The following is a 21332-nucleotide window of genomic DNA, read 5'->3' on the forward strand; positions in this document are numbered from 1 at the left end:
GCCCTGCAGTAAAAAAAGCAATTTTTAACTTAATGCGATACAGTACTTCCCAAACCTATATATACTTATATATGTAGATGTTTTTCTGGAACACCTATTAAAATCGTGCAGAATGAATATTATCCAGAACACAACTTGAAAAATTCAAGCAAAAATGCAAGCTGACTGTTTTGGCCAGGTGCATCATCTATTCAAAGCTGTCCTGAACACAAACTCAAGACTTTATCAGAAAAATGTTTTATAGTGCCAAATTATCTATTAACTTCAATTATTTTAATAATTAAGAAACACAAGTTTCTGATACGAATGAAAATTTTCATGCTTTTAAAAATACTACATGAAACAAGAATATCCATTGGCAAAAACTATGCTAATAAAATGTTATGGCACAAGTCCAAAGAGCCAATGTTGAGAAGAGAAAATTAAAACATAAATTGTTTCCCTCAAGCATTTGTCCTCAACTTCTTCCCACAATTTTCCACTTAAAGATGGAGTGGAACCTTTAAAATTTCTAGCTGCAACCCAACCATAGTTTGCTTCCCTCCTCCCCTGGGTCAGTGAACCACATGGCAAGTGATCAGAAAAAGCAGAAACCTGTTAAAGTTTTTAAAGGGAGGGAAAAAAGAAAGGGATAGAAACGTTAAACTCTAGTGCTGAAGGAAATAAAAGCGCATCTCATGCAACTAACCATCTTTCATATCACCCAAAAGATAGAATTGTGACAAAATCATCAGGCAGCCTACAGAGAGCCTGAACTTGGGGAGGAAGTATGACTTAGCAACAGCTAGATTCAACGATGGAATGAAATCAGTGAGGGCAGCAGTAATTAGTCATTTGTTCCAAAGGATTAGTTTCTAGATTGTTAAAGCTCAGTTGTCTGTTGAAAATTAGTAACAGCTGTGCAGAAACTGCGCTCTACCTGTGAGGGGGAGAAGGGCAGGCTTTTGACAGGGGACCCATTGGGAGTTGAACTACTGACATCAGCAAGTATGAAGGACCTAGAGTCACCAGTGGCTAAGGGGCTGGCATGGCCCCTCCTTGTTCGAAGGATGACCAGCGGAATTGTGCTGTGCCTCGCAGGAGGTACGGGCTTGAGCGGGCCAAGTGAACCCTCACTCAACTGACGTTTGCTAGGCTCTCTTGCAGGTCTATTCACATGGCCCTCTCCTTGCTGGAGCTGTAAGGCTTTGTCTGTGTGCTGTTGGCTAGGTGAAAAGTCTGCTTCTTCAAAGAGTTCAAAACTGCTGAGGTCACACCATGATGAAGAATCCTGAAACAATGTGGGAGGCACAGAACTCTGAGACAGTGTGTGCATGATGTGGGCCATCACCTGAAACACAGCACTGAGAAAGAGGTGCTGAATGCAAAGAAAACGCCTGCCTGGCTCCCTAGTTTGACTTCTTGAGCAACAATTTCAGGATTAACAGTTGTTCTGATACACTGCACATAGGTCTACCATGCTGCCCCAAGGCTGGTCCTGCACCAGTGATGCAGGGACCAGGGGTTACCCCAGCATTTGCATGCAATTTAAAGCAAAAAGAAACCCTTTTCTAGACGGCACACTGGGCAGTGTTCATCCCCTGTCTGATGGGCATGCAATAAAGGCCTGCTGACCAACTGGAAAACAAAGGAAATGAATTGATTGTCTGCTTTTGAGGGGCCGAACTCAAGTCTGTTTCCCTGAGGTGGTTTGTTTCAATCAATAATCAATGTTTTGTGGAGAAAGCCATGCACCACCAGTGAACTTATTACCACTTCAAACATTTTGAAAGGTTGCTTTAAGCTCTGAGTAAACATAATCTTAACGTGCCATTATTCAAAAGGAAAGCACAATTCTCGAGAACCACAAAGTAAATAAATTAAAAGATAAAAAATAACTCAAAACATCGTTCCCATAACCCAAGCTCTACTTATAGGTCATTAACTTTACTATTTTAAAAAATATGCATTTTGAAGGAAATGTGTGAAAAGCTAACTTTCATCTGGGCAGTGTATGAAATTAGATCTTTGAGAAAACATACACACAAAGACTAAAATCATACATTTATCTTTACATTAACATATGATAGTAACCTGATAGTTGCTATAGAAAATGGCAATGATTTGAGAAACGGGTTTCCTCGTTCCCCTTCTAAAAACATTAACTTGCCTTAACAATTCTACTTACAGAATCTATAAATTGAAGTGTTTCTGCAAATTCTAAGAGGTTCTTAACATTATCCAGAATGGCTCCTTGGTGGACGATCATGCACCTTGCTGGAGAGGCGCTTTCTTCAGGTAAGGAGCCGGGATCCACAGGCAGAGAGGGAGTAGAGTGGTGTTCTTCCAAACAGGAAACAGGTGCACTGTCTCCATGAGGTCTGGTGTGGTCGGCAATGGTGGTGCTGTGCCACCCGGGGTAGCTGCATGTGTGGTTCTGTGTCTAAGGAGGGGGTGGGGGAAGAAAGAAAGAGCGGGGAGAAGAAAGGGAGAAGGAACTTAGCAATGAAGTTGCACAAGGTATCAGACGCTGTTGGAGGAAAGATAAAAGTAGTTGCATCATCCAAAACTTGCGCCTATAAAACAGTTGTCAAGATGTTTCCTTTTATCAATGCAAGACCCTGCTTTTTGATAGTCATGTAGTCTGTCATCTGCACGATTACCTTAAATGTCCTCCCTTTGTTCAAAACGCACACAAAGGGACTGTGTTATAAAGCACAACCTCCACATGGAGTGAAAAATCTTCTTTAATACAATTTCCAATAGGATCATAAATGTTTGCTGTGAATTAAGAATTCTCGTAGTCTCTTTGTAACCTCCATAAGACTGGAAAATGCAAGAGTTAAAAGTTGCTTTTATCTGCATATATTCTTGTTGCTTCCGTCCCTTTCGAATGCTAAGGATTGCGCTGATGCAGGGAAGGGCTGCCAAATCAACGTGGTTAGGAAAGCAGAAGAGCAAAGTAACAGAAGTCTCCTTTCAGCATGACCACGCAACAGGAGACATTGCAAAACCTCCGAGTTAAAAAGTGGCCAAGCCAACATAAGCATATAATCATTCTAGTATTGAACCCAAAAAACATGTACTCTGTATCACATCTCTTTTCCTCTCTTGGCTGGTTAACTACCTACGTTATGAATTAATTACAAGCTGCTTTCCCAGTTTGCTGCTCAATCACTAAAATAGATGTCAGAATTCCAGAATGGTCTGCACAGCTTTCACACAAACAAACAAGAGAGCAGCTAATGTTATTGATGGAGAGACTGTGTACATCTTTTTCACAGGTACACACTGAACATTCATCAAATCATGTTTGAAATTATAAAGTATGAAAATCCAGGTTAAGAGAAATAATAAAGAGAAAGTGCAATGAAATGAACAGGCATCCTACAGATACAATATTTTGCAAAAAAAGCATATTTTTATTCCTTTGATCTCTGATAGTCCTTGAATTGATTATAGTCCTTCTAAAGAAAAAAAATCAGTGAGGATAATCACTAATAGATGTTGAGTTTCTACTGTAGCATAGAGGACGACTTCCAATTTAGTCAACATTCTGATACCAACTGTGTTTTATCACAAGCAACTTCTCATGTTTAAACGTTGTTAATAGATACTCAGAGTCTTGATTACGTGTTATTTAGAAGAAAAGGGAAAAGGAACAGAACAACACTGGAATAAAGCTGCTCCCCCCTCCCCCCATTTAAGCACCCAGTGACATTCTTACTGGTAGTGCCTGCTGCCCTTTGAGTTCATTCTCAGTTGACATTAGGAGCAACTCTAATTCCTTTATTCGCTTTTCCTTCTCGGGGTCTTCATCGTTATAGTGTCTCTGAAATGAAAAGTTAAGGGAGGAAAAAAGACAAGAGTCTGATTGGAAGCTGTAAATACAATGGCTGTGGCCCGTGGGCATGAAAAAACAGTAATAGAGCCTGGCATGAAACCAATGCCAGCTGAATGTGGCCGCCATAGAAATCTCTATGCATGCTATTCTAGATGTAGGGGGGGCGATGTGACATCTGAGGCTACAGTGGATGCTGACTGACGAGTTGTGTATACCATCAGATCATCCCAGAATTCCTGAGTAAGCTCGCTCAAGAAGTGAAGAGTGGTAGGTGGCTGGCTGGAGCTCCTGCCGCCTCTCCACTCATCCCTTCTCCTTTTATTTCAGTTGGTCAGGTGACGATAAGTGTTTAGGAGAAAGAAATAAAGCATGTCTCAAAACGGTACCTTAAACAGCTAGGTTTCTTTAAGAAAAGACCTTAAAATGGTCCTACCTGAATGGCTGCGGCGGCTGGCTGAGGGACATTGACTATATTGACATGTAGCGCGACAGGATATGGAACGTGACCAGAGACCTAGACAGAAAGGCAGAACAAAGGACGAGTCATTCGTGATTGCACGTGCTCCAGGGGACTTGGCTTCCTGAGGTTTTGCTCAAGGATAAGGAAAAAAAAAACTCCACTGATCAAATTCACATTTAAAAAAAAAACCTTCTATTTTGAAATTTTAGCCAAGCCTTTTTAACAACACCTAAATAGCTATAGCAACATAGTAAAAGAAATTTAAAGTGTTCATCAATCCTGGCAGGAAGTATTCCTTACTTAGAGAAAAACAATGAAAAAGAAATCTAAAATACATTAATAAATGCATGGGAGTTTTGGTGGGAAAAACTTATGGCATTAGCTGTATATAAATAAAAATATTTCTCTGGGAATAATATGAGCTTTAGTAAGTAGCACAAAGCCTCTTGTGGTACTTCATTCATCTGAGACCTTTTGGAAAGTCTGTAGTCAAATACATCTCAAAACTCTACAAATATATTTTGCATAGAATTTGCATATGAGCTCTATATTCTTGGGTAAATTACACCACTTCTTATTGTTAATTTTAAGATTAGAGTGTCTCAATTTTTTCCTCTTTATTCTTCTCTTTCCACTGACTAAGAACCTTTCTTCATATCGGGAAATGAAGAAGAGATAAGACTGATCCAAGGGAGATAAAAGGAGATACCAGGGAATACTGCTGCAAAACTGCGCCAGATGTGGAGTAAGAAAGTAAACGCAGAATGAATAAGTCAAGACATTTCTGTTCCATCACTACCGGAATGGAACTTGAAAATGATCTATTGAATTTCGGTGTCGATCTATCTCCTCTTTAAATGTAGTTACACTCCCTTTCACTGTGGGAGAGAAAAGAATTTGACTACAGCTGCCTTCTTCTTCAGCAGGACCTTAAGTAAGTTTACATTTAAAACCTAACTTCAGATTAGATTAGAGGCAGAGGCAGAATGGAACAGCTTGGATTCTAGTCTGCGCTGTCTCTGTGAGTTGTGTAGCCCTGGACAAATCATTTACCACCCTCGTTTCCAGGAACCTATCAGGAAGAACAATGTCTACCCCATGACCTGTTTATAAAATGCTTTCTGAAGAGCATGAAACTGCGGGGTGTTAGCATTACCTGGAGTTAAAATAACCATTTCCCTTGCTCAACAAAATTCTCAGGAGTGGCTTACGTTTTGTGCTTCAGAAAGGTGGTAATACGAGTAGTCGTTGTTCACCGAGGGCTGACCAGTTGGGGAGAGTTGAGCTGAAGGTGGAGCATGAGCAAAACTCATCAAATGACTGTTCTTCTGGAAACTTGTGGCCACGGTCGGCTGGCTGGCTTTGGAAGACTCCTGCAGATAACCTTCCTGTTCAACCTTCCGACGCATTGTAGAATTCCAGTGGTTCTTGATAGCATTATCAGTTCTGCACAGAAATACATCACATACAAACTTTACAAACAAAAATTTCAATTCAGATTAGACTTAATTGACAGAAAACTGTTTCTAACAGAGGCCTTTTCTTTTGGTTCACCAATAATGCCTTTTCTTTTCAATCATTTGGGTCATTTCTGTATTCTAAAATCATGCTTCCCCTATTACCTAATTTAAAAATCCATTTACAGCTCTTCATTACCTAATATGGAGTCGTAGTTTTCTATGAATATTGAAGTTCTTTAACCATTCTCTTTCTTTGATGAGAGTACTCTCAGTGGAACAGCACATCATGTGTGTTCTGACGGTGGCACAAGACTCTGATAGGACTCCAAGTCCCTGCTGTCCTAGAAAGCTGCTCCTTTGAGTTTGGCCTAGTGGGGCCCCTGCAGACGCCACAGCAGGCGCCGAGTGAAGTCGGGTGGACAATAGTGACGCTGCTGCCCCCTCATTGTCCTCGCTTTATCTCCAATAGCACTAGCCAGAAATTATGAGTGGAAAAAAACACTCCCACTTTTTGAAAACCACCACAAATTGTTCTGTTAACCAGACAGAAGCTGAGAATTGAAAATGGGATCCAGAGGGAAAGATGCTAACTTCCCATGTATTTCCAACTGCAAAGCATTTTTACTAAGGTCTTTCGATTCTCAGGAAAACAGTTTCTCAATTCAAAAGAACCGTTTTAAGCCTCCTTTTTAGTATTTTGATGGGGGTGGGGAATGCATGCTAAAGAAAGAGGAAGTTCAATTGCCCCTTAAAGTTTTAGAAGCATCAACAGCACATCCTCTCAGACCATATGGGAGAAAAGGAATCCTTTGATCAGTCTCATGAATTCACCGAGCTCCTTCTGAACCGCCAGGGAGGAGGTGCTTCGGAGCATCACAACATAAACCACAGGACCATGGCCTTCTTTGCAAGGACGCTTCCTCCCCTTTTGGATTATGAAGCTCACGAAGAAAACTACTTAAAATATTTTGACTTACATATTATTTTATGTAAGCTTTTTAAAAAGTCTGTTATGGTTGTTTAAATAGGGAAAATGGACAAAAATGAGCTTCCATACCTATCCCTCACAGTGAGGTCATTTTTGTGCTCCGTTCATTAGAAAGAAAGCATAACACTGACGTTATTTAAAAACATGGGAGCAGTCATGTTAATTGGATACATACACTATTTGTTTCTTAAAAAAAAACAAAACTAAGCCAAGTGGTATAATGGAATGCTAGCATCAGGAAAACGGTGGCCAAAGTCCTTCCAGCCATTTAACCAGCTCTGTGAAGTCAGATCACAGGCTAGCTGTCCCTCTCAGTTTCCTTCTCTATGTTTAGAGCTTTGTAGTTTACAAAGTGCTTTGAAATGTATGTTACTTTATATTAACATTGGCCCTGTGAACTATGTTATTACTCATTTGAAAAATGGGGAAACCGAGGCTGAGGACAGTCCATTGAGTTGGCCCAAGGCTCACCCTTGGGTGGATTCTCGAAGTGTTCCACCAGATAAACTCTAAGATCTCCTCTAGTTCTAAAAACTATGGATCTGGTTTAACTAACGAAACACCATTGATGGAATGGAATTCCCTCACCATACATTGAAAACAAACTATTCAATACCCACTCCCTCATTCTTCCCAATGAATATATTTGTTGACATATTATTACCGTCCAGGCAGTAGCTTTGCGATTTCTGCCCATCTGTTCCCCAGTCTCTTGTGTGCCTGGTAAATAATTCTGTCTTCCTCTTCTGTCCAGGAGGTTTTCTTAACTTCTGGATTCAAGTGGTTATGCCACCTCTCCCTACATTGTTTTCCAATTCTCCCCTTTAAGTGCTTGGCAATAACAGACCAACGTTTCGGACCGTATTTCTGTACAAGCTCTATCACCTTCAGATAAACACACAAAAATAACCTATGTTTTAATGTTATATAATGAGTCAGTGTAATCATTCTGTTACAAGTTCTTTAGAAAAATTTCTAAAAATCTGCTTTCATTCATTGAAAATATAGGAATAGAGTCCTCTGCTTCCTGTATGCACACTTTACCTGTTTCTTCAAGTCGGGAAACATTCAACAAGGACATTTGGGCGATACTCATAATTGTGATCCACCTGCCAATGAAGAAGGAACTTACTCTCTGATCTTCTTCTTTGGTCCAAGGACCCTTGATGAGCTCAGGGTTTAGTACTTTCTGCCACCGGTGCTGGCACTGCACATCTGTTCGATTCTAGACAGACAAGAGTGTGCATTGTCATGTAGATACAATGTGCTAGGTGCACATGAAGATTTTGTTATAACATGAAGCATGCACAGATAACATACAGTGAATATGTTCAAGAACATACAAGGGCATGTGTGGAGAGCTCCTCTGTCCCTCATTCCTTACAGCTAAGAAACATACAAATAATATATCAAAGTTGCATTTTAAGTGAGTTCTGCGTCCTGAGGGCAGGCAATAGTCCTGCCATATGAACAAAAGGACCATCATATTGCACATATGGCTGTGAATTTAACTTAAGCTGAATCTCAGTCTGTTGCATGTGGAAGTACCTAGGACTAAGATTAAGCCTCGTTAGAGATTCAATATTAAGGTCAAGCTTTTGTGGCAACCCGCTCTCACGACTCCCATTCAAACTAAGAGATGTGTTTCAATTTCGAACCACACTGTTAATGTTTCAGATGATGAATAACGATAGGCCCTACCTTATAAGAGCCTGTAATCTTATAAGCAGCCAAAGACAAATATACAATGAGTAGAAGGCAGAATTTGATTCACAGGCAAGAAGGAATCCATGCAAAATGGTATTGGGGTGGGAAAAGGAACGCCTCCTTAGGAGGGGAAATTATGTTTCCTTGGGAGGAGTCTGGAAAGGCTCTCGATAGGAACTTTGAAGGACATGAAGTAACCATGCAAAACATTCTAGGCAGTGGCATCGGCCGGGACAGAAGCTCAGAGGGAAAGCAGAAATGGATTCAAATGAGTGTGCTCTTTCTGAGAGGAAGCCAGAAACAGCACTGGAGCTCTATGTCGGAGCCACCTGGGAGTGTGCCAGGTCCAGGCAGTGCACTTGATTTGTGAGACGAGGTCATGGATGTTGACTTTGAGAAGATAGGGCACAGCTGCATTTTAGGAAGCTCCCTCTCCAGTGCACAAAAACAGTGGAAAACTCTTAAGTAGGAAGTCATTGTCATCATCCAGGGAAAGGAGAGGGGGTAGGAACAGAGAGGAGAATGAAAAGAAGGGACTGCTGACGGGATTCCGAGAACCCGCGGTCGCCGCTCAGGTGCAGGGGATGCGGAGCGAGGGGAGGAGTCTGGGAGGGCTCCAGAATTTTAAGCATCAGAGGTATGGCTTTGACAAAAAACAGGAAACTCAAAAGGTGACTTGGGGAAATATTACAAGGTTAGTCATCTACCTTATAACAAATCATGAAAGTGATCATTTATATTGTCCTAATAAATGAAAAGATAAGATGAAAAAAATTTAAATGTCATAAAATCCATTAATAATAATATTTAGATACACTAATTATATGTATTATAATATACACTACAAGCTATGGGTCAGGTATTTGTCCTTCTACTTCTTATATATGAGCAGATATGTAATGCTTTAATATATGCTCCTAAAATATCTTACTTAAAGATCTTTGTAAGATTTCCTTTTACAGAAAGAAAAACTTACTGACTTACCGGAAGATAATTGGCAATAACTTTCCAGTCATCTGTTCCATTCTGTTCCACCAGCTTCTTAAGTTTTTCATCCTAAGACATTTAAAGGCAATCCTAGGGTATCAGTCATTTACTGTACAGCTCTAATCTACTCAAGTAAAAGGAAATCAATCTAATCATCTGCTTCAGGGAAAAAATATACAAACACAACAGATAATTAATGTAATATACTGATTTAGAGCACAGGTTTATTTTTAAGTCAGAAAGACCAGAGTCTGAATCTTGAGTCTGTAATTGATTACAGTAGTTGTAGAAGCTTGGGTAAATAATTTTGCTTTTCTAGGCCTTAGTATTGTCATCTACACAATGGGAATGATGGTGTCAAAAAGGTTATTTGGGGGTGACATTCAGTAACTGTGCAAAACATATAGCATAATGCCTGGCTCCTTGAATGTTTAGTACACGGTCACTGTTTAAAGTTTTACCCTGTTGGGGGGGAAAATGAACTCCAACGTTAGATTCAAGACATTTATCTATGGCAATGGATAGGATCTCGAGTGAAAAATAGTTCAAACACCACGCTGTTGGAAGATCACTTTTCTTAGTTAAACTTGAAGGCATGGGTGATGTGAGAAAATCATTTAGTTTTTGTATCAATATGTTCATCATTTAAACTTATTAGAATACAGAACTTACTAGAACACAGAAGACACTAAAAATTGTGGGGAAAATCTTTCAGTTCATTCTTTCTAAACACGTTCTATCAATTGAAAGAGAACCCTCACTTTTTTGAAAAAATTAACTTTGCACATATTGTGGGTCCCTGGTATGACACAGACATGGGAATTAGGAAACCAGTGTTAACAACTGAACTCTGTATCTCTAAGGACCATCTAAGCCAAAATCTCCACCGGTAAAATATGCATTTCCTGTGGACCTCAGTGGAAATCCTGCCTGCCTATCAGGAGGAGCTCTGGTTTAAGTGAAGTAGAGTAGAATAAAACTGAAGAAGAGTCAGTACTAATAATTCTAACATAAAATCTTTTTTTAAAAACTGCTGTAAACTTTTTGAAACTTTAAAGATAAAGTAACTTCTCCCATATACTAATAATTTTTCTCCTTAAATATGTTTTCATTCCTACAAAAAATAAGCTTTTGATAAGCTATCAGAAATAGGTAAGGAGCAGATATATCTTCTTCCATTATTGATTGCTTTTAAAACAGACCTTCATGTATATGGCTCTGTGAGATACTATTTATTATATATCAAGAATGTTAAATGAGCCTTGACTGGTGTGGCTCAATGGATTGAGTGCCAGCCTGTGAACCAAAAAGTCACTGGTTCAATTCCCCATGAGGGCACATGACTGGGTATGGGCTATGTTCCCAGTTGGGGCCATGCAAGAGGCTACCAATCAATGTTTCTCTCTCTCTCTTTCTCCTTACCTTCTGCTCTCTCTAAAAATAAATAAAGACAAAAATTTTTTTTTAAAGAATGAATCCTTTATAACAAGACAAGTTCTATGGGAGTGTTGCTTTATTCTTTTGGTTCTGGAAATAGCAATTCATCAGTTTATTCAGGGAATACTTGTGAATATTCCATTTTGTGTCAGCAATTCTGGGTTCAGGGAACATAAAAATGAACAGATGTGTAGTCCTACCCTCAGCAGACTTGTAGTCTACTGGAAGAGGCATGTATGTCAGTCACAGCAACAATAGTAAGAACATGCATCCAAGGATTGGAGGGTGCATCTAGCCTGTGTGGGAAGTGAGGGATGGCTTCACAGAAGAGGTGGTATCTTCACAGGTAATGAAGTACTTAGAGGTTGTGGAGCAAGAGGACAAGAGCAGATTAGGCAGTGGGCGACACGGATGAAACATAAAGTAAGAAAGAGAGGACACTCAAAGAACTACAAGTGGGTTGGAAATTTATGGTATAATATACATACGGGAGAGCAGTGAGAGGTAAATAAGATTATGCTGCACAGGCAGGCTAGGTAAGATTCCAAAAGCCTGAGCTTGGACACTTGTAGTTTAGCTGAAATTTTGTTTTTCACAAATGGATACACTCTAGTTTCTCCCCATGTTTTAATAACATGGTTAGTTACCTCTTCCCTGGTCCACCTAGTTTTCCCCAAGTGACGCTTTCCAGACTTGGGAAGCAGCCCATCGTAGTCATGGTCACACATCTCGATGTCTTCATCATCCTCATCGCTGCTGTATATGCTACAGAAATACAAAGGAAAAGGCAGATATGGGCTGAAACCAGAAGTCTTAAACTACTGGGCTGCAAAATTGACACAAAAACTCCTCAGCAACCTTTTCAAAGCTAATGACGATAAAACTTTGAAAACCTGCACAACAAGATTGTTTTCTGCATTCGGTTGCTCTAGTATTGTAAACTGGTTCTGCTGTTACTGGTCTCCACAGATACAGCCAAGGACCTGGCACTTGCTTGCTGCTCTGCGTGTTTAAACCTGCTGTTACTGTTAGACCAGTGACAAGTTACACATTTGGCCACCCTCCAACCAATGAAGGTTTAAGTTGAAAACTTAATGTTAAGGACAATAAAAGGAATGAGAGCACATACCCTTTTGATAAGTACACACTCAAGGTCTTTGGCACACGTCACATCACTTAAACAATATTCCCCAAATACAATAAACAACTCAATTATGTTGTTACAATGGGACTGGTGTTTTATTAAGAGGGGAAAAATCAGGAAGTACTATGCCCCACAATGTAATTACAGTCACCCCTTAAAGATTAGAAGATGAAGAGAATCTAAGAGGAAAGGATTTAAAAACCCGAGGAAGGGTAAAAACAATCAAGGGATCAGCTTTGTGAAGAACATTAATATCAAACAGTTCAGAACTCCAGGCCAGGCTGACCCAGCCTGTAGCCGTGTTTACCGTACTCAGTTTCCAGAGTAACTGAATGAATAATTAGGCCACTCAATAGTCAGAATCTTATTTACTCTTCTGGTTTTTTTCTAACTCTAATGGAATGGTATTTGAACTATCTTAAAATGTCCCTAATTCAAAGCTGAGCTATTCCTCCAGATGGGTTAAAAAAAAAAACATTACTGTCTTCAAAACTGACTTTTATTTTACCTAGCTAACCAAAACTTTGAATTTGGATGACTTTTGAAGTTCCTCTATACTTAATCATATGCTGAATTATACTGTAATTTTACAGTAACAGTTTACTGTTACTTATAATTTTACTTACAAAGTTAAGATATGGAGAAAATTATACTTTTAGCAACTTCACTAAAATTTGTTTGGAATATTGAGAAACCCATGAAACTGAGACCAATAAAATAATATAAAGCAATATCATAGCCAACTTACTCTTTTTAAAAAGGAAGTTTATATTCATATCAGATTTGTTTTCCCAAACTTATAAGTATACACTACCCACTCTTTATAAGTCCAGCAAAAGTGCTTAAAAAATCCTGAATTAGAAGTTGTTACAATTTAAAACTATTATTTTGGGCAACAATCTTAAAGTCCAAGATGCATGGTAGCAAGTAAGTAGGACGTGACCCAAATGAAAAACGCCATCATTAAAAAAGGCCATTAAACTGTATTTATAATCTACAGTCGTTTCTTTCATTTGGTGTCTATCCCTTCAGAGAAGCGCCTAATCCTGTTCTGCAGTGTCAGCAACAGGCTCATAACTTCTGATCAATAATTGCAATAGTTTCCCTTTAGTAAAAAAACACAAGTATCCCAAGAGAAAATATTGTTTGAAGGCCCGGAGCTGTAGATCAGCATCTTTTGAAAGGTTCACAGGGAACTCCTTGGAAACCCCCGAAATGAAGTGGCATCCCTGTGAAATATCCAGGATACCAAGAAAACAGGAGTAATCAAAGTGGAACCTTAGATTCAACTCGATNGAGAAGCGCCTAATCCTGTTCTGCAGTGTCAGCAACAGGCTCATAACTTCTGATCAATAATTGCAATAGTTTCCCTTTAGTAAAAAACAACTTGTGTTTGGGATACTTGATCCCAAGAGAAAATATTGTTTGAAGGCCCGGAGCTGTAGATCAGCATCTTTTGAAAGGTTCACAGGGAACTCCTTGGAAACCCCCGAAATGAAGTGGCATCCCTGTGAAATATCCAGGATACCAAGAAAACAGGAGTAATCAAAGTGGAACCTTAGATTCAACTCGATTTAACTTTTTAGGTCTGGCGGAACCTAGAGATCAGCCTTTCAGAACTCTTTTGGAAACAGCTCAACACCCAGGAACAAGCAATATACTGAGCCGCCCATAGGGGGCAGCCAACATCAGTCGAGAGAGAACAGGCACCGTCGAAGAGGACTAGGGCTCTGGAGGCGAAGCAGCCAGTCCTAGTTTTGCCTCCACCTAGCTGCGTGACTTGGACAAATCACTTCCTCTCTCTCAGGACCTCGGTTCCGCGCGTATACATAAAGGGTTTGGATTCTACTTCTAAGGTACTTTCCAGTGCTAACAAATAATGATTCCATGTCTGCTGTGCCTCTTATGAATTAAGCACAGCCGCCGAGGTGTGCAAAGGCGAAGTCTCGGAGGGAAACGTGGTGTGCGACTTCTGCAGGTCCTGAAGAGGCCATGCAGGGAGCGGAGGGAGAGCCAAGGGCTGCTCACGCAGCGCCTGGGTCGGTCCGCAGGCTGGGCGAGGGGTCTCGCCTTTGCGATTTGCATGCGATTTCCTTGTTCTAAGTTGTCTCCGGTCGCCTGAGTAGCATGATTAATTTCTACTAAGGACCCGAAATAACTTTTCCTTTATCTATTCTGACAAGATCTCAGACCCAACAGTCAGAGAACTTTCAAAGGCTGATTTCAGGCTTGATGCACTCGACTCCCCCACCTGCTAGACCCGGTGTGGTTACAAGACTACAACTATGAATATTACATTCTGTCAAGGAAACAAACCGTGCAAAGAAACGAAAAAGAAAAGAGGTGTTGGGGGTTGGGAAGAGGGAGGGGAGCGGGAGGAAGTGCCTTGTGGCCGATTCTGTGATTCTAGAAAAGGGGTTCAGACTCATTTCGCTGACCTGGTTAATAATCCCAGCCGAGTTGAAGCTGGCCCTGCAAGAAACGGCTCCGGGCTCGCAGCCGGGTTTCTCTTCCCCCGGAGGCAGGTTCAAGGTTCCCGCCCCTCGGGGCCTCCTCCCCCCTCCGCTACCTGGGAGCCACAGGGAACCGAGAGGCCCCGCCCCGCGGGGACGATCCACAGCTCGCGGCGCGGAGTCTCCACCGCGCCTCCTCTCCGCAACCCTTTCCAGCTCTCTGCTCACCTCCTCCCAATTTCTGCTCTCAGAAAAAAAAAAAATAGGTGACCTCGGCTCTCCACTGTTAAGTCCCCAAAGCAAAGGTGAAACCACTTCAGGAGCAGCACCCGCACCCCGAGCAGCCGGACCCAGGGCGAGGAGTAGGGACCTAGAGTCCCCTAATTCGCCTCTTTCCCAGGAGCCCAGCCATGCTTCGGCGCTGCTCCGCTCTCAGCCAGGCGGGGTCCGAGGGTGTTACCGCAGGGCCCACACCCACGCTCTTTGCAACTTCCCAGTGCTAACCGGGGTCAAGCGGCCGCAGGTTCAAAAGCAAACACGAGATCATCAAACTACCCAGAAGAAAAGAGGGTTGGGTTTGCTGTGCCCCCAGAGACTTTACCCAGAACCTCTGCACTAGGGTCCGTCTGGTCACCCCTTCTCCGCTCCGGCGACCCGAGGTGGTGGGAGCAGAGTGCAGGAAGGAGCCGCGACCTCAGCCACGTCCACGTGTGCGCGCCGCGCGCGGACCTCTAGCCCTGCGGATTGCGTCCCGGTTGCGAGGCAGCGGCCTTGGGTGCTGCCCGCCTCCGTCCCTTTCCGCAGAGTGGCAACCGTGTCCTCCGCGGAGCCGGCCCGGGACCCCGCCGCCCTCAGGGAGCTCTGGCGCGTCCGGCCCGAGAAGTCCAGAGACCGGCTTGGAAGCGGCAGAGTCAGCAAATGACAGTTCAGACAAGTGTTTCCCTCCTTTTCTGTCCCCCTTCCCCTTGGTCCGGCCACGACGTAAGTGGACTTCATCCACCCATCCCAAGTGCGGTGACATGTGCGGCGCGGGCGCCTGTGCAATGTTTGCATTAGAAATAGCCTCCCAGAGAATAACGATTAGAACCTTCAAAACCAGAGCTTAAAACAATGTTGCAAGTATAGTGACTCTTTTCCTCCCCTAAAATCTTTCTTTTCCCAGCCGCCTGTCAGCTGACGCTCATCTTCGAGTCCATAAAGAATGAATGAACTCTAAACAAACTACCTGCAGCCTCTGAACAATCCGGCATTTTCCCTATATCTGCCATATGCTCTGCATTTCCAAGTCCAAACAAATCGTAGTGCATCCAGCAATTACACTGCGACTCCCTCGCCGACACCCGCGGCATCAAGCCGGGGACCTAGTGGACTCCCAGGGGCTGGTGGGCACCACTCTGCCCCCGGCTGGAACGTGCTGCCTTTTCTCCCTTAGACAGAAACGTAGCCCCGTGCAACCTGCAAAATGAGCCGCAGGGCGTGCTTCCCGGCATCCTGATATATTTCCTGCACAGACTCTTTCATTCATCAGTCTTTCCAGCGGCTTATGCTGCGGAGGCAGAGGCTCTAGGTCCTCGCACGATCTGACAGCCCCGCACAAGATCCGGGAACGAATTCCCACCTGCTCTCCGGGAGTCTGGCGCCCCGCGCGCCCCCACCTGCAGCCGCCCGCCCGGGCTCCCCGTTACCTGTGCCGGGGTCTGCGGGCCATGGCGCGGCGGGCGCCGGGCTCAGCCGGGAGCTGCGGGGACCGCAAGGGGCTGCCGCCTCCCGCTGCCCGCCGCCTGCCTGCGTCCCTCCCCGGCTGCGCAGCGACGTTCCGCACTGCCGGGCCGAAGTTTCTCAGGAGAAAGAGGAGGAGGAGGAGGAGGAGGAGGTCGAGGAGGAGGAGGAGAAGGAGGAGAAGGAGGAGGAGGAAACAGGTTGATATTAAAGTGTAAACTCTGTAAACAGAGATGCCATCAAACAAAGAGCTTTGGACACTCCCCCTCCCGCCAAATCTGGCGCCCCTGCAGTGCGCACGCGCCCTGCCCGCCGCCTCCGCGGTCGCCTTGGCGGCCGCCCGCTCCGCTGCAGGGCTGGCCCGGCCGCCGCTCCCCTTCGCCTCTCGCGCCGCCGCACCTCGCCGGGCGCGCCTCGAGGTCCGGGCAGCGCGCGGGCGGGGAGCCTGGGGCTAGGGAGGGGTGGCCGGGGTCCGCGGCGGCGCCTTTTCCTGCGCAAACCCCGCTCCCCGGCTCGGGCGGCGAGGGCCCGCGCCACCGCGCGCCGATGCCGCTCCACTCCGGACGCCCCGGGGCACCAGAACCAGAACTGGGCTCTGACTCCCTGTTGCGGGGGCGGCAGTGGGTGCGCAGTTCAGGTCGGGGGCGACTCCCGCATTAGGGATTGGATTTTAGGCAGGGTTTAAAACTCAGCTCTCTGAATACGGGGGAATTAGGCGAGGGTGGTAGTGATAGGGAATGGGAGCATATGTTTTCATGGGAAGTTTGCCTAGGTCCTTTTTAATATCTTTAAAATAAAGAACATCTCTAATTTAACTCGCTAGTGACAAGGGGCACACATTTCGAGTGGAACTGGAGCGATCACCGCTCCCTCGTGGAACACTCCGGCGGAACTTTGACTCCCCACCCAGATCCTGGAGCTGACTCGCCACCTCCGCGCTGTCACATGGCCGTCACTCTCTGCGGGGCGCACGCCCGGCCCCACCCACCCTGCCCTGCCCTGCCCGGACCGCGCCCACCACACGCCTCTGCCTCCGCGCAGCCCTTGGAGTGCGCGCCCTGGATCACACACCTGCAAAATCCACCGGGTCCCGAAAAACCCGCCCCCAGCAGAACTCAGAAAACCCCACGTTTGCATCTGTGGTTTTAAGAGTTAAGCAATATGTAATATGGAGGTCCGTATCCACGCTTAGTGTAGTTTGAGGACTGTTTTACTAGATAAAAATCACCCAAGACTTTTATGTCCATTTAACTAGGGGCTCCCTAAGAAGTAAAGGGAGAAGATAAGGGCTGAATTTATAAGGATTGGTGATTGGGGGATTTTAGGGGAGTTTTAGTTTTACTTCCGTTTATACACTTGTACCATTGGGGATTTTTTTTCATTCTCTGTACACACTAATTTATTTTTCCTTTAATCTTATAGGAGTTTGAGACTTCTGCTGACTGGGTTTGTGGGTGTCCCATGTGCCCCAGCAGTTCAAACTTAGCTCAGAAAGCATTTTTCTTACTAAAAAAGCATTTTCTTACTGAAATGAGTCATAATTTTATTAAATAGTAAAGTGTGTTAGGTTTCAAGACCTTTGTTTCTTAAAAACTGACATGTAGTTTAAATACTTATCAAAATGTCAGTTGCTAGTAAGGTTTTAACATTCCTTTCTTCATGAGAAAATACAACATTGAAACAAAGTTATTGTGAGATATTTCAGTGCGCAATTCTAAAGGACAAGTCACTTTTTAAGTTTATATATTTTCAAAGCCAGTATTTATTTCTAGGTTCTGTGATAAAGTTTCTCCACATCAAAAATAAACACATTTAAAAAATATCTAGAGACCATCCCCCTAAAGAACTGCATTCTGCCTTTGGGATTTCTTTATGACTCTAACTGACATGATTCCCAAACACTGAGCCTCTTCGCCACAGTGAGAACATCTGGACCCCTCCCAAAGTGAGTTCAGAGTCTCTTTCCCAAGATCCTTACGAGTTAAAACTGCTCTATGATTCTTAAACTCCTTTTAAGTAGAAAGATACCAAATTCCTGTATTCCCTTTGTGCATAATTTTCCTATGTTTTGTTTTGAGAATTTATAATATTTCCATTCCCCAGACATTTTGGGATATTGGTTCATATTTTTCCTCATATGCGTGACAAAAATATATATGGGGACAAACTTAGTCCAATAAAGAATATACATGCAATAATTCTTGCTAGGCTAATTTGGGATACGGTGCCACCTGATAATTATATGGAAGGATAGACTACAATGGGGTTACCATAAATTCTTGTATGTATAAAATATATTTTTTCAAAAACATTGCAGAATGTGTACTGTAACTATCTACATTTCTTTTATACACATATATTACAAACACATTTTAGATGACTTTATATATTTTTCATTACTCTCAATTTTTTTAAAAAAATTACTGCATTAGTTATTTTAGCTGTGGCAGGGCTAAGACAGGGCTAACTTTAGACACAGGCTTTTATTTGCAAAGGGGCCAGATTATAAGTGTTTCAGACTTTGTTGGCTGTGTTGCCTACTCTTTCTCTAGTGTCCGTCCTTCCTTCCTTTCTTCCTTCCTTCCTTCCTTCCTTCCTTCCTTCCTTCCTTCCTTCCTTCCTTCCTTCCTTCTAAGCAACCCTTTAAAAATGTAAGAACAGTTTTTAGTTCAAAGGCCATATCAAGCCAGCAGACCATAGTTGTTCAACACCAAAACAGTGATCCTCAATCCCCACAGTCCCAGGTGGTCCCCTAGAGACTGTGACTCAGTAGGTCTGAGGCAGGGCCAGGAATCTGCATTTTAGACAAGTACTTAAATGGCTATGATGGAGGAGGTTTCCAGAGCCCTGATTGGCAGTCTTGATATTAGAGTGAGGGCAGGATGGTTCAGAATGTTTTTACCTCTGCCAGCCATCTCTTACCACCTCCCCCTACTTCATTCTCTTCACCTCTCCTAAAGATTCAGGCTCTCAAAAATCCAAATTAACTCAAGTCCATAGGAAAGTAGGTACCAAGTGACCACAGGGCTATGGCAGCCTATTCCTTTGTCCTTTACTACTAAATTCAGCCTCACGTATGAAATTTGGAAGAAAAGGAATCACTTGCTAATTATCTTTATGATTCTCCTTGAGAAAGCAAGCACTTAAAGCATTTTATTTTACTCTAAACATTGGGGAAGGGTTGACGGAAGAAAGATGTATAGAAGATACATACATATTCCAGCTTTTTTGCTTCTGACTGCTGAGAAATCCTGTGCGTGTGGTAGATCTTTAATATCTGTGATCCGTGTACCAAAAATGAAGGAGCTTTTATCAATGATGGTGACAGACTAGGCTTTAGGGACTCTGTGTCTCTAACCACCCACCTTTCCCCAACCCCTCAACGCAATTTGGTTTAGAGCATTAAGAAGGACATAATTGCACTTAACACCAAATATTGAAAATACAGGCAATTCTTGATCATTTCAGTTAATGAAAGATAGACAGCTGGAGCACGTATACTTGAAATCCACAGGTTTGAGATAAACGTCATGTTGACTCACTGCAAACCTTTTAGTAATAAGCATGAGGGAAGTGCAGCGTTTCCTAGAGCCTCCATGTGAGACAGTGACCAAATAAATAGTTACCGGTTTTGGCATTTCCTCTGTGTTTTCACCCTCCTGATTCTCATAAACTTATGTATTCCTAAGACAACAACTTGCGTGTTTTCATTGCCATATAAATGGAGTCTTGAATATAAGGTATGAGTTTTTTTTTATGATGGGCATTCCAGTGGAAGGAAAAAACTGTGAGCATAAGCACATGATCAGCAGCTGCAAGGAATATTGCAGGCACTGGGAACAAGAAGCTGTCTAGATTGCTCCGAGCAAGGAGAGCTTTGAGGTCCAGATTTGTGCGTGTGTGTGTGTGTGTGTGTGTGTGTGTGTGTGTGAGAGAGAGAGAGAGAGAAAGAGAGAGATAGAAAGAGACAGAGAGTTTGTGTAATGGAAGAGCTGCATTTGGAAGAGTAATCTAACAGTATCCTCGGGTAGATCCGATTGAGATGAAGGGGAAGGGGAAGAGGTCAGTTCATTGGTCTGGACTAGGACAGTAACCCTCATTGGAATGAAAAGGAGGGGGCAGGTCTGAAGGACATCACACAGGCAGAACCTTCAAGACTTGCAACTGATTAGACTGCTTTTGGAGGCACCATTAATAGAAATAGGGAAGTCAAGAGGGGAGGAGAAGTGTGCACTAAGGACATTCAAAGAGGAAAGTGAATTTAGATTCTGGTATGTTAAGTTTGTGGTTTCTTATGGAAGAGATGTGGGTAGAGTAGTTCGGCAGGTGGCAGAGACAATGGGATCAGAGCCTGCCTGGGAGCCCGAGCTAGGACACCGGGTTGCCAGAGTGAAGGTCTGTGAGCCAGTTGTTAGACACAGACATCAGAAAACATGAAATTATATAAACCTACAATTAAATATATTTTAAAGGCAAGAAGTCTTTAAAACTCATCATTTCCTAATTATTTTGCTACACTTTACTGTAACATATGCTCTTGAGGTTATTTGCCTCTATCATATCTGCATGGTAGAAATACTGCGTAATGTGTGCTGATGTGCATATCTTTCCACTTCTGAGTTCAGTGAAGTCATGTGGATAGCTTGCAATGGGCGAAGGCTGGAGTATTTACACCACACACAGTAGCAAATGCGACAAATAGGGCCTTGCCCCAGAAAACTGGTTGTTACACCTTGACAAGGGCAACCCTGAATAAACGCTGTATTTAAGAGTTATCTGCAGGAAGGTGACAATTGTGCCACACCATGAATTTGCTAACATATATTTGCATAGAGATATAACCAAGGGAAAGTCTTTGGAGAATACTTAGGTTCAGAGATGAGCTTGAGACTGGCTGTGGGGCTAGGTGAGTACATTTCCTGCAAAGCAAAGAAATTTTTCTAAATATATACAAGTACATGTTTTTCTCTTCTTTTAGTGGAATTTTGTATTTTGTAAACTGATTTTGAAAGGTTTTTATTTACTTTTAGAAAAAATATTTTGGGGTAGTGGTCTTCAAATACTTTTGGCCGTGAAGAAACACATTTTTTATCCTACCTCAACACACACACACACACACACACACACACACACAATCAATCTATCAACAAAATA

The 21332-nt window shown here is 42.9% G+C and overlaps 1 protein-coding gene across 4 annotated transcripts in view; it reads right to left on the reverse strand.

The window, feature by feature from the left end:
- The window catches only part of MYB (MYB proto-oncogene, transcription factor), a 34217-nt gene extending 17886 nt beyond the window's left edge, over nucleotides 1-16331 (reverse strand). The window contains exons 1-10 of one of the 4 annotated variants that reach the window (XM_037045702.1): nucleotides 16145-16331; nucleotides 11510-11627; nucleotides 9423-9494; nucleotides 7864-7956; nucleotides 7396-7616; nucleotides 5495-5729; nucleotides 4257-4337; nucleotides 3707-3811; nucleotides 2168-2422; nucleotides 920-1270 (exon numbers count right to left, since the gene is read on the reverse strand). In XM_037045702.1, the coding sequence (XP_036901597.1) occupies nucleotides 920-1270; nucleotides 2168-2422; nucleotides 3707-3811; nucleotides 4257-4337; nucleotides 5495-5729; nucleotides 7396-7616; nucleotides 7864-7956; nucleotides 9423-9494; nucleotides 11510-11627; nucleotides 16145-16167 (1554 nt within the window). In that variant the 5' untranslated portion in view covers nucleotides 16168-16331. Of the gene's footprint in view, nucleotides 1-919; nucleotides 1271-2167; nucleotides 2423-3706; nucleotides 3812-4256; nucleotides 4338-5494; nucleotides 5730-7395; nucleotides 7617-7863; nucleotides 7957-9422; nucleotides 9495-11509; nucleotides 11628-14444; nucleotides 15137-16144 lie in introns of those variants that run through there. The other 3 variants (XM_037045699.1, XM_037045700.1, XM_037045703.1) reach the window with 3 other exon arrangements.
- Between the last annotated feature and the right edge of the window lie 5001 nt (nucleotides 16332-21332).

The sequence above is a fragment of the Sturnira hondurensis genome, unplaced genomic scaffold (genome assembly GCF_014824575.4).
Source record: "Sturnira hondurensis isolate 20B ecotype Veracruz unplaced genomic scaffold, ASM1482457v3 Scaffold0004474, whole genome shotgun sequence".
NCBI lineage: Eukaryota > Metazoa > Chordata > Mammalia > Chiroptera > Phyllostomidae > Sturnira > Sturnira hondurensis.